Consider the following 12,960-nt stretch of genomic DNA (forward strand, 5'->3'; position numbering starts at 1 on the left):
TTAGAAAATTTTAACTAACAGTAAAAGTCACCTAAAGAAAGTGACCCACATTTACAGTTAAATCTGGGTATTCAAAGACTCGGAGGGGAAAACAAAAAACCACAAAAACAACTGTTCCTCGTTTTTCAATTGCCAAATGATTTTACAGCTTGAAATGATTTCTCAAATGACGGGAAACATTTCATCCTGAAGCAGACACTGAAACATGTTAGGAGTCAGCTGAAATTTGTGTAAATTCACAACGAGGCAAATACAACTGCTGCTTTGGAAACTTCATTTGTAGACTATCTTTAAACAGTATATCCTGAACTGGCTATTCTTTAAACAGTATATCCTGAACTGGCTATTCTAGGAGCAGGACAGAGGTCAAATCAGACCATCCACTTTTCATTATACTTACCTACAGGACACAAAAATTAGCCACTAAGAAGAATCGTGTTTGGAGTCCAGCCTCTACTGCACTGAAAGCAGCTTCAGTGCTGCAGCCTTGCAGCCTCTGTGTCTATGTACAGGACAACAATAACATACACACACACACACACACACACACAGGACAACAATAACATACACACACACACAGGACAACAATAGCACACACACACAGGACAACAATAGCACACACACACAGGACAACAATAGCACACACACACAGGACAACAATAACATACACACACACACAGGACAACAATAACACACACACACAGGACCAACAATAACACACACACAGAGGACAACAATAACATACACACACACAGGACAACAATAACACACACACACACACACTCAGGACAACAATAACACACACACACAGGACAACAATAACACACACACAGAGGACAACAATAACATACACACACACAGGACAACAATAACATACACACACACACAGGACAACAATAACACACACACACACAGAGGACAACAATAACATACACACACACAGGACAACAATAACACACACACACAGGACAACAATAACACACACACACACACACACACACACACACACACACGATCATGTTCAAGTGCTGATGTATCATACAGTAACTTTCCTAACTTAAAATGTTTTAGCTTTGCCAGATGGTGGCGCACCTGGCTGAGCGCACATGTTACAGTGAGCAAGGACCCAGGTTCGAGCCCCTGGCCCTCACCTGCAGGGGGAAAGCTTCACAAGTGGTGAAGCAGGGCTGCAGATGTGTCTCTGTCTCTCTCCCTCTCTATCACCCCCTTTCCTCTTAATTTCTGACTGTCTCTATCCAGCAAATAAAGATTTAAAAAATAATAATTTTTTTAGTTTTAAGCAAAATTTTCTATCTGAAACACCATAAACTATATCTAAATTAAAGTTAAATTTTAAGTAATTCTTAAAATATTTTTTAAATAAAGTCTTCTATTTATTTATTTATTTTCCCTTTTGTTGCCCTTGTTTTTTTATTGTTGTTGTAGTTATTATTGTTGTTACTGATGTTGTCGTTGTTGGATAGGACAGAGAGAAATGGAGAGAGGAGGGGAAGACAGAGACGGGGAGAGAAAGACACGACGGGGAGAGAAAGACAGACACCTGCAGACCTGCTTTATCACCTGTGAAGCGACTCCCCTGCAGGTGGGGAGCCGGGGGCTGAAACCGGATCCTTAGGCCGGTCCTTGCGCTTCGCGCCAGGTGCGCTTAACTCACTGCGCTACTGCCCGACTCCGCTTAAAATATTTTTAAATCTTGGGGGGGGGGGGGTGACTCGAGGTCCTTAAAGCAATCCTCACTGGGGCCGGGTGGTGGTGCACCTGGTTGAGCGCACATGTTACAGTGCGTAAGGACCCAGGTTCGAGTCCCCGGTCCCCACCTGCAGGGGGAAAGCTTTCAGAGTGGTAAAGCAGGGTTGCAGGTGTCTCTCTGTCTCCTCTCCCTATCACTCCCTTTCCTCTCAATTTCTGGCTGTGTCTATCCAATAAATAAATAAATATTTAAGTATATATATATATGTAAATTTTTAAAAAGAAATCCTCACTAAAGGACTTACCATTCTGTAGATAACTTTTAAAAATAAGGCATGAAAATAACAATAAAACAGGCAGGAGGAAGTAACTGATTAGGAGTCAGCTGTAATTTGTGTAAATTCACAACTAGGCAAATACAACTGCTGCCTTGGAAACTTCATTTGTAGACTATCTTTCAACAATATACCCGTAGCTTACTATTACTGAATGCGATCTCTATTCACAGAGCATGTAGCGTCTGCAAGTATCACTTGGCACTGGATTTTTCAACAGCTTTATAGTTCATTTATGTCTTGCATGCTGATGTTGAGCCCGAATCCAGGGAGGAGGTTGTATGTCATTAAACACACCACTACCTCCCCACCCTAACTAGTCAGTTAAGGAGGCATATCTCAATACGACTCACATACACAATAAAAAATTCATTAACAAATATTTATGTGGCCCGGGAGGTGGCTTAGTGGATAAAGCATTAGACTCTCAAGCAAATATTTATTCAGAACATAGCATAAGCCACGCATGAGAGCAGACACTGAATTTGCATGACGAAAGAAACCAGGCATAGCCTCTGTCCCCACAGAACCGAAAAGATATCACAGAGGGGAGGGGGCCGGGCAGTAGCGCAGCGGGTTAAGCGCAGGTGGCGCAAAGCACAAGGACCGGCATAAGGATCCCAGTTGGAGCCCCCGGCTCCCTACCTGCAGGGGAGTCGCTTCACAGGCGGTGAAGCAGGTCTGCAGGTGTCTGTTTCTCTCCCCCTCTGTCTTCCCCTCCTCTCTCCATTTCTCTCTGTCCTAGCCAACAACAACGACATCAATAACAACAACAACAAGGGCAACAAAAATGGGAAAAATGGCCACCAGGAGCAGTGGATTCGTAGTGCTGGCACCGAGCCCGCAGGCAAAAAAAAAAAAAAAAGGCAAGACAGCTAGCAGTGGAGACTGTGAAGAGGAAAGTTGGACATATCCTTACAGAACTGCTAAGATCTGCTGCTTCTGAGCGACTAGATACAAGGGCCAAGCCACTGATTGAATGACAGAGGAAGAAAATAAGCTGGCCTGTGTGACGGCAGGGAATCGAGAGGAGAGGACGGCAGGGAATCGAGAAAAGTTTTACAGGTGAGGGGGACAGACAGATGGACACTGGGCATGTTGAGCAGACAAGAGGTTATAACATCAAGGCAGGGAGCTAGGGACACACTAATCAAGCTCGTTCCCCTGGAATGTTTGCAAGATAAGAATTACTGGACCACACTCCAGATCTTCTGCATTGAAACAGGCATGCCCACGCGCACATGCTCACATGTTCAAAGAGTTCTGAGTAAACAGACTGTAAATGCGTAGCTTATCAAAGAATGACTTTATAGAAGAAAGCAATGTGGTCAACAATACAGTAAGAGTCTCGAGACCTCCTCCAGCCACACAGCATCGTACAGAAGATGCTGTTTTCATTAGCTTTTCCTTCCAATGACATTTACTGAAAGCCTCTCTGGAGGTTAGAATCTCTTCTGATTCGTAAACATCCTCTTGCAAAACACCCATAAGACATCTGGCAGATGAGTAAAGGAATGAGGGGTAGACTTATTTAAAATTAAGTCTTGAAGGGTTAAGAGTCTTGCCCAGAGGGCACACAGTCAATAACAGAGCCAAGACCAAAAAAAAAAAAATATATATATATATATGTATAAAAAATATATAAGTATAAATAAGCATAACACCAATTCCTGTCAGCTTTTCATATGAAAATGCCAGGCCTCAAAGCACACCATCTGTGGCATGCCATGTACCAGAAACTAATAATAATAATAATTACAACAAGATAAAATGTGCAATCAAAGAACAGAAAGACCAATGGAGTAAGAGAATAATTACTTCTGTTCAGTATTTGAAAATCTTGCCACTGCAGAAACTATCCATTCCACCTCTCAAAAGTATCCACTGAAGCTACGAACCGCAGGTGTGTGAAGCATATACAAACAGTCGTAATAAGGTCCCTAATCGACCTCGTCACTGACTTTTGGATCTGCAAAGAAGTGTCTGTGCAATGGCTGCAGAAGACCTGCGTAAAGCCCAGCTCTCCCTCTGCCAGTCACGAACTGCTAATTCGCGGGTGATCTTGTCATTAAAATGAGGACACAGGGTTAAGGAGAAAGAATCTACAAACATACTCATAGTCACTATCCTTTTTATTGTTACTGGAAATGCACATAAATGATCTGAGATTTCATTCTCATCACGGAATGTTGGGTTCTGCCTCAGTATGATGGGACAATGTGCCTGCTAAAACGTTTAGCAGTCCTCTTTGCTGGTTGTCCGACAGTAAGAGCACCCTCCCACCTGCTGCTGTTCAGTGTCACAACCTATTTTACTTCCCACAACACTTCTATGGCCTAACTGCCATCAAATCCAAGCTAGGTTTAAAGTTCCTTGAAAGCAGAAACCAACTTGGACTGGAGTTGGTGTCCTGCAGCAAAGTAAAAGACTCTGGGGTGGGGGGGAGGGTTCAGGTCCTGGGACAGGACAGCAGAGGAGGACCTAGTGGGGGCTGAACTGTTATGTGGAAAACTGGGACATGTTACACACGTGCAAACTATTGTATTTGACTGTGGGCTGTAAACCAATCATCCCCCAATAAAGAAATTTTAAAAAAGAAAAGAAAGCAGAGACCCAGTCTTCTTTAGGTCATTCCACAGTGTAATTGTTCACTGTGCTCTGTACTTGTCCTGACTTCTTCTAGCGTTTGCCACTTGTCCTGACAATACAGCAGAGCACAAAACTGAGTTTCCATGACCTTAAGGTTTATATATACAAATAAGGTAAGAGAAACACAAAGCCAGTGTATAAAGATTAGTGACAAAGGGGTGGGCGGTGGCACAATGTATAAATTATAGTGTGGGATCCTCAATGAGGTCCTGAGTTCCATCCCCAGCAATGAATATGCCAGAGTGATACTCTGGCTGTCCCTCTTTCTCTTGTTCATTAAGAAAGAAAGAAATAGGGAGTCGGGCTGTAGCGCAGCGGGTTAAGCGCAGGTGGCGCAAAGCACAAGGACCGGCATAAGGATCCCGGTTCGAACCCCGGCTCCCCACCTGCAGGGGAGTCGCTTCACAGGCGGTGAAGCAGGTCTGCAGGTGTCTGTCTTTCTCTCCTCCTCTCTGTCTTCCCCTCCTCTCTCCATTTCTCTCTGTCCTATCCAACAACGACAACAATAATAACTACAACAATAAAAAAAAAAAACAAGGGCAACAAAAGGGAATAAATAAATAAAATAAATATTAAAAAAAAGAAAGAAATCTTTTTTTAAAAAAATCTTAGTGATAAGGAATATTAAAAGAGAAATTAGGAAGGAGTAGAAAACATCATAAGAGCTGAGAATTTGCTATTTTACATAGGTTATCAAAGTAGACCTCACACATAACTGCAATCTGCAATCTGAAGTGAAGGGGAAAGAAGTTACAGGATCTGGGTAGCGTAATGGTTATGCAAAGAGACTTTCATGCCTGAGGCCCTCAAGTCCCAGGTTCAATCCCCACACCAACATAAGCCAGAGTTGAGCAATGCTCTGGTAAAAAAAAAAAAAAAAAAAAAAAAGAGGAGGAGGAGAAATAGTTAAAGGATCTGGAAAGCAAATCCAAGATCCCACTCCCACTCCAAGGAGGGAGATCCAATGTGAAGGCCTGGAGTCTCGGGACAGCTAATGAGGAGAGAAGCTTTAAATAAGGCCAGTGGGGTAGGAGCCACAGACACACACAGACACACACACACAGACACACACACACAGACACACACACACAGACACACGCACGCACGCACGCACGCACGCATGCGCGGCAGGCTGAGAGCAGGAGTGCCATGATCTGACTTTAATCCAGAGAATCACTCAAGCCTGTGTGGAGAAAACAGCAGGAAGCAGTGAGCCTTGCTGAACACTGCGACTAGCCCGTGTACGAGAGGACTCAGTGGATGACTGATGAGCTGGGTGCAGCCACAGAGTGAAACAGAATCAAGAAGGGCTTCTTTCTTTTTTAAACTTTTTACATATTTTTTATTTTCCCCTGTTGTTGCCCTTGTTGTTTATCGTCATCATTGTTATTATTATTGTTGTTATTGTTGTCGTTGTTGTTGGATAGGGCAGAGAGAAATGGAGAGAGGAGGGGAAGACAGAGAGGGGGAGAGAAAGATCGACACCTGCAGACCTGCTTCACCGCCTGTGAAGCGACTCCCCTGCAGGTGGGGAGCCAGGGGCTCGAACCAGGATCCTCACGCTGGTCCTTGCTGGTCCTTGCACTCGGTGCCATGTGCACTTAACCCGCTGTGCCACCGCCCAGCTCCCTTTTTAAAGGTTGAGGAAGAATGAGGGAAAAGAAAATGTCATAAAAGCAGTGTTATTTATTTTCCCAGAACCCAGCAAATGGCCCAGCACATGAGACACTTGCACATTTATTGATGAATTACTTGAAATTACTTGAAACCAAATAGATGCCTAAAATGCAGTGCTTCCCAACTGACTCTCAGTTTCCTCTAGTGATGCCTGTTGTCAAGTACACAGAGATTTACTTAGGCTATTCAGGTACGAGCACAGAAACCTCACCCTAGGATGCAGTAACCAACCTTACAATTTAGGAGCCAGCTTCAGTTTTAAATGTACAATTCTCCTAGTTATGAGAGAAATGTACTATTGGAGAGAGCCCTGTACCAGTTTGAGAAGCCTGGCACCCAGTCATTAACCTGACTATTAACGATGCCACATTCCTGGGAGGTGGAGAAAAGGACCTACAACTCCCAGTATGGAATGCAGATTATTGTAACACGTGGCATCAGATTTTCAGAATGGGACAAGATTGAACAAATGCTCCAATCCAAACATACAAACCATCAATCACCAGTGTGCTTTAAAATGGCTTTAAAAAATAAAAATAAAAATAAAAACACCTTGAAGCAGTAAGTCTTGGCAAACATTCCATGAAAAATTAAAATCTGATTGAGGATGTGAAACTCGGCACTCCTCCCCCAGAACAGGTAGTTTCTCCTGCCAATTAGTGACACTGAGCTCCACTTGGGGTGGGGGTGACACTGAGCTCCACTTGGGGTGGGGGGTGACACTGAGCTCCACTTGGGGTGGGGGATGACACTGAGCTCCACTTGGGGTGGGGGGTGACACTGAGCTCCACTTGGGGTGGGGGTGACACTGAGCTCCACTTGGGGTGGGGGGTGACACTGAGCTCCACTTGGGGTGGGGGGTGACACTGAGCTCCACTTGGGGTGGGGGTGACACTGAGCTCCACTTGGGGTGGGGGGTGACACTGAGCTCCACTTGGGGTGGGGGTGACACTGAGCTCCACTTGGGGTGGGGGTGACACTGAGCTCCACTTGGGGTGGGGGTGACACTGAGCTCCACTTGGGGTGGGGGTGACACTGAGCTCCACTTGGGGTGGGGGGTGACACTGAGCTCCACTTGGGGTGGGGGTGACACTGAGCTCCACTTGGGGTGGGGGTGACACTGAGCTCCACTTGGGGTGGGGGTGACACTGAGCTCCACTTGGGGTGGGGGTGACACTGAGCTCCACTTGGGGTGGGGGTGACACTGAGCTCCACTTGGGGTGGGGGTGACACTGAGCTCCACTTGGGGTGGGGGTGTACTCTGCTTTACTGCTTCGCACGGCGGGGTGGCCTCATTTTCGGACCCAGCAAGCCTTATCAAGAACCACAGAGTTGGCAACGACATAACTGAAAGGAATTCTCCTAAAAACAAAACACTACCGTCCTGCCCTCCCCCCACCTCCAATTCAGTGTACACATTTCCCGGAAACCCGAGCATCATTTCTCAAATTTTACAGCAGAGCTTCCCGAATACCCCACCCTAACCTCGTTTTTTTTCCCTTTCTTTCGACACACTTACCACTTCCAGCAAATATATATATATATATATCGAAAACCCCGGCCCATAATAAAAACTGACCCTACTGCATTCAGCAACAGGCAGGCAGTGTTTGTTTTTGTTTTTTTTTTTTTAATCAGCAAAAAGATCTAGAAACCACCCAGAGAAAATCTGCTTGAAACGCTGGCCAGATTTGCGCTGTACCTTCCCTGCTCCCAACCCTCAAAGCTGGTCTGGCGGCTGGACAGAAGAGGGGAGGGGGAGGGGAGGGGAGGGGAGGGGAGGGGAGGAGGGAGGGGAGGGGAAGAGGGAGGGGAGGGGAGGGGAGGGGGGAGAGAAACACACCTGCACATTCTTGCCTGGTGGTTTGGTTAGGGACAGCAAAGTGAGCCGGGTTTTCACCAACCACCTATTGGCCCGCAGTCGCCTGGGGGGGGGGGGAGGAAAGGGAGGGGGAGGAGGGGAGGGGGCGGCGGCAGCCAGGAGGGGATGGGGCTGTGGGGGGAGGGGCGTGCCATGGGGGGATGCCCAGGGGGAACGTCCCAAGGGGGGATGCCCACGGGGGTGTCCCCAAGAGAGAGTGCCCAAGGGGGTCCCCAAGGGAGTTGCCTAAGGGAAGGTGCCCAAAGGGGTGCCCAAGGGAGGGTCCCCAAAAGGTTTCCTAAAAGGGTGCCCAAAGGTGGGATGTCCAAGGAGGGAGGGGTCCCCAAAGGGAGGTGCCCAAGAGGGGTGCCTAACGGGGGCGATGCCCAAGGGAGGAGGGGTCCCCAGGGTGGGGGGGGCGCCAACCAGCCCGCGCGGAGCCCCCCACCCACCCACCCCGGGCAAGGCCGGCGAGGCCACCGAGGCAGGTCCCCCGAGCCGGGGGTGGGGGCCATGCACACGGCCATGCACACGGGGGGGGACGGTGGTGGCGGCGGCGGCGGCGGCCGTGATTCCTTCCTTCCTTCCTTCCTCCCTCCCATCCTTCCTCCCTCCCTCCCTCCCTCCCTCCCTCCCTTCCTTCCCCGGCTTCCGAGAAAAGGAAAGGCGGCGGCTCGATGGGGCAGCGCGGCAATGCAGCGGAGGCAGGGGCGGAGAGACGGACGGACGGACGGACGGACGGACAGACGGACAGACAGACAGACGGACGGAGACACGGCCGCGTGGCTCCCCGCCCCCACACTCACCATGTAGAGGGTGAAGGGCAGGCCGAGCAGAAAGAGCCACAGGTAGAGGTGCAGCGCGTTCACGCAGGTGGGCTGGTGCGGGTCGTAGTACCAGCCCCCGCTCAGCGCGGCCCACACGCCCTGCCGCAGGATCTGCAGCGTCTGCGACCCCATGGCCCCGCCGCCCGCCGCCCGCCGCCGAGCCGCTACCCGCCCCCGGGGCTCCGGCACGGCCGGCCGGCGCCGCGGCGCTCGCCGCAGCTGCAGCAGGACGACGACGCGCAGGAGGCCGCGCGGGAGGCGGCGAGCGGCGGGCGGCACCAAAGCGGAGCTCCCCAGCGCGCCCGCCCCGGCGCCGCCGCCATGTCGGCGCCTAACACCCGGAGCCGCGGCCCGGGCCCCGCCGCCCGCGCCCCGCCCGCGCGCCGCCGCCGCCGCCGCCGCCGCCGCCGCGACCCCCGCCGGCCGCCAGCGCAGGGAGCCGCCGAGCAGGCCCGGCGCCCGCGAGCGACGCGCCGCAAAGCCACGCCCCCGCTGGCCCCGCCCCCGCCGGCCCCGCCCCGCCGGCCCCGCCCCGCCGGCCCCGCCCCCGCCGGCGCTCTCTCGCGCCCCCTGCCGGCGGCCTGTGGAAGCGCGCGGAGGCGGCCCGGGCACCGGGGCGCGCGGGGAGGGGTTGGGGGGGCTGCGGGCTGGGGGCGAACTTCTACTCACCAGCCTCCTGCCCCGTGTCTGTTTTTATTATTCTCTAACTTATTAATAAAATTCAAAAATCATAGGAATTATCGACAGGACCATAGGATAAGAGGAGTACAGTTCCACAGTTTCCACCCTCAGAGCTCCGCATCCCCTCCCCTCCATTGGAAGCTTCCCTGTTCTTTTTTTAATTTTTTTTAAATATTTATTTATTCATCCTCTTTTTGTTGCCCTTGTTTTTTTTTATATTTATTTATTTTCACTCTCGTTGCCCTTGTTTAACATGGTTGTGGTTATTGATGTCGTTGTTGGACAGGACAGAGAGAAATGGAGAGAGGAGGGGAAGACAGAGGGGGGGAGAGAAAGACAGACACCCGCAGACCTGCTTCACCGCCTGTGAAGCGACGCCCCTGCAGGTGGGGAGCCGGGGGCTCGAACCGGGATCCTTACGCTGGTCCCTGAGCTTGGCACCACGTGCGTTTAACCCGCTGTGCCACCGCCCGACTCCCTGTTGCCCTTGTTTTTATTGTTGTTGTAGTTATTGTTGTTGTTGTTATTGATGTCGTCGTTGTTGGCTAGGACAGAGAGAAATGGGGAGAGGAGGGGAAGGAAGACAGAGAGGAGGAGAGAAAGACAGACACCTGCAGACCTGCTTCACCGCCTGTGAAACGACTCCCCTGCAGGTGGGGAGCGAGACTCGAACCGGGATCCTTAACACTGGTCATTGCGCTTTGCGCCTGCTGCACCACCACTTGACTCCCAGCTTCCCTGTTCTGTATCCCTCTGGGAGTATGGACCCAGGATCATATTGGGGGGCAGAAGGTGGGAGTTCTGGCTTTTGTAATTGCTTCTCCACTGGACATGGGCGTTGGCAGGTGGCTCCACACCCCCACCCTGTCTGTCTCTTTCCCTAGTAGAGCAGGGCTCTGGGGAAGCAAGGCTGCACACATTGCCCAGGGAAGTCAGGTTGACCTCTTGGTAGCATCTGCAACTTGGTGGCTGAAAAAGTATTAAGATATAAAGCAGAACAAATTGTTTGATAATTAGGAATCTAAAAGCAAGACTACAGGAGATGAGATTTGGGGTTTCCATTTTGGGAAAAGTTAGTAGATATATTTTAGATAGATTCGAAGGGTCCCATGACTTTTCTAGTTTTTGCCTGAGCCTGACAGCTAACATGCAGGTGGGCCAAAGTATGATGTTAATTAAAGACCTCCAAAAGGGGCCCGCTCACGTCCCGCTTGGTTAAGTGCACACGGTACAATGAGCACCTAGGTTAAAGCCCCCGGTCTCCACCTGAAGTAGGAACGTGTCACAAGTGGTGAAGCAGGGCTACAGGTGTCTCTCTGTCTCTTTCCGTCTCTATCTCCCCCTTCCCTCTCAATTTCTGACTGTCTCTATCCAATAAATAAAGATTAAAAAAAAAATTTTAAGACTGGGATGAGGGGAGGGTTTAGGTCCTGAGACATGATGGCAAAGGAGGACCTAGAGGGGGTTGAATTGTTTTGTGGAAAACTGGGAAGTGCTACACATGTGCAAACTACTGTATTTTACTGTCAACTATAAAGCATTAATTCCCCCCCAATAAAGGGGGAAAAGAGAGTTTAAAGCTAGAATGTTATGATTTGCTATAGTCAAGTCAATCCAAGTTGCTGTGGTTAAAGAGAAAAGCAGGTGACAAAAGAAATAGGTGATGTTTTCAGAAGAACGTTGAAACACCAGTGGAGATGATAGAGGACCTAGTGGGGGTTGTATTGTTATATAGAAAACTGCAAATGTTATGCATGTAGAAACTATTGTATTTCCTGTCAAATGTAAAACATTAATTCCCCAATAAAGAAATTTTTAAAAGAAAAAAGAAAAACCATTGGAATGCCACCCAGTGCCTTACTGCTTCACTGCTGAGACATCTTCACACCCATTTCTCTTGATCGTCATAACCACGTGTGATGGCTGAATAGGAGCCATCTTTATTATATAGATGAGGAGAAACTGGGTGATTGTCCACATTCTCATAAGTAGTGAGCGGTTGAGAAACCTGAAGCCAGCACTCATACTAACACCAGGAACTGAGCTTTGCAAGTTGACTTCTCAGCTCTCTTCTTGCCCATTCACATAAAGCATTTTTCTCCTCAGGAGCTGCTCAGCAGATCTGGCTACCTGTGGCCAGCTGAAATGTTCTTCTCCAACTGTGGTCTCCAGACCAGCTGTGTCAACATCACCTGAGAACTTGTGAGAAATGCGAATCTTCAGGCAGCATTCCAGAGGCACACTGGGCATAGGATCAGCAATCTGTGTTAACAAGCCCTCCAGAAGTTTCTAATGTACTTGAAAATACAGGAGTAGGCCTAAAAGCAAAAAAGAAAAAAAAAAAAAAGAGAGAGAAAAGAAAATGTGGGTTGAATAGTACAATTAAAACAACGGTAATGTTGAAACATGATCATAGACATAAGGTACCGTCAAATGTTCATTTGTTTCTCCCAAAGGAGACAGGAAAGCTTTCTGAGCAGGTTTTGGACATGAGCCCAACCTTCCCAGCACAAAGAAAGATGTAAACAAGGATAAAATTCCAATACCACGTCAGTTTCCACACCAGCAAATATGTGCCGTAGCTTAATGTAAAAGGATTAGCAGTTGTAGAGGTGAGGTGGACTAGAAGAAATGGAGACTAGAACTAGGTGTGTAGGTGGCTGTGGAGGCAGATCAGCTGACACAGGAGCCTGGGGCCAGAAGACAGTACCTGCAGGCTAGGAAACTGGCAGCAGCTAGAGAGGCAGGCAGCTGTAAGGCCACTTGACACTTAGAGGGACTGTGGCAAGCCGATGGACATCTGCCACACAAATGCCGTAGGAAATGCAGAAGGCAAATATTGAGAAATGGTGGCAAGCACTAGGAAAAAAATGTGTTGCTTAGAGCAAGGCCCCAGCCTCAGTGCTGTTCTCCACTCCCAGTGAAGAGCTGATTAAAAAACAAATATAATTCAGATCCGCCAGAGAATGTACCGGGTAATTGGGGTGGGGTGGGGGGCTCAGAGCTGGATTTAGAGCAACAAAGCAGATATCAAAAAACTAGAGCTGATGGGCAGGGTTAGTCTTTGAAGCAAAGCAGGAATTTAGTACTTGACCACTAAAACCAGATTTCACACCGATAATAGTTGCCTTGTACTGAGAGGTGACCCAGAGTGCTGATAGACAGTTCTAGTTCCCCTCCAGTATGGCTACGGTTGTTCCAAGATCCTCGCGACTAGAGG

At 49.0% G+C, this 12,960-nt stretch overlaps 1 protein-coding gene across 3 annotated transcripts in view; it reads right to left on the bottom strand.

Moving 5' to 3' along the window:
- Window positions 1-9,222, bottom strand: part of PCNX1 (pecanex 1) — a 139,482-nt gene extending 130,260 nt beyond the window's left edge. For 2 of the 3 annotated variants that reach the window (XM_060175540.1, XM_060175538.1), the window contains exon 1: window positions 9,039-9,221. In XM_060175540.1, coding sequence (XP_060031523.1) covers window positions 9,039-9,191 — 153 coding nt within the window. In that variant the 5' untranslated portion in view covers window positions 9,192-9,221. Of the gene's footprint in view, window positions 1-9,038 lie in introns of all 3 variants that reach the window. The other variant, XM_060175537.1, reaches the window with a different exon arrangement.
- Window positions 9,223-12,960: the final 3,738 nt, after the last annotated feature.

The sequence above is a fragment of the Erinaceus europaeus genome, chromosome 16 (genome assembly GCF_950295315.1).
Source record: "Erinaceus europaeus chromosome 16, mEriEur2.1, whole genome shotgun sequence".
Taxonomy (NCBI): Eukaryota; Metazoa; Chordata; class Mammalia; order Eulipotyphla; family Erinaceidae; genus Erinaceus; species Erinaceus europaeus.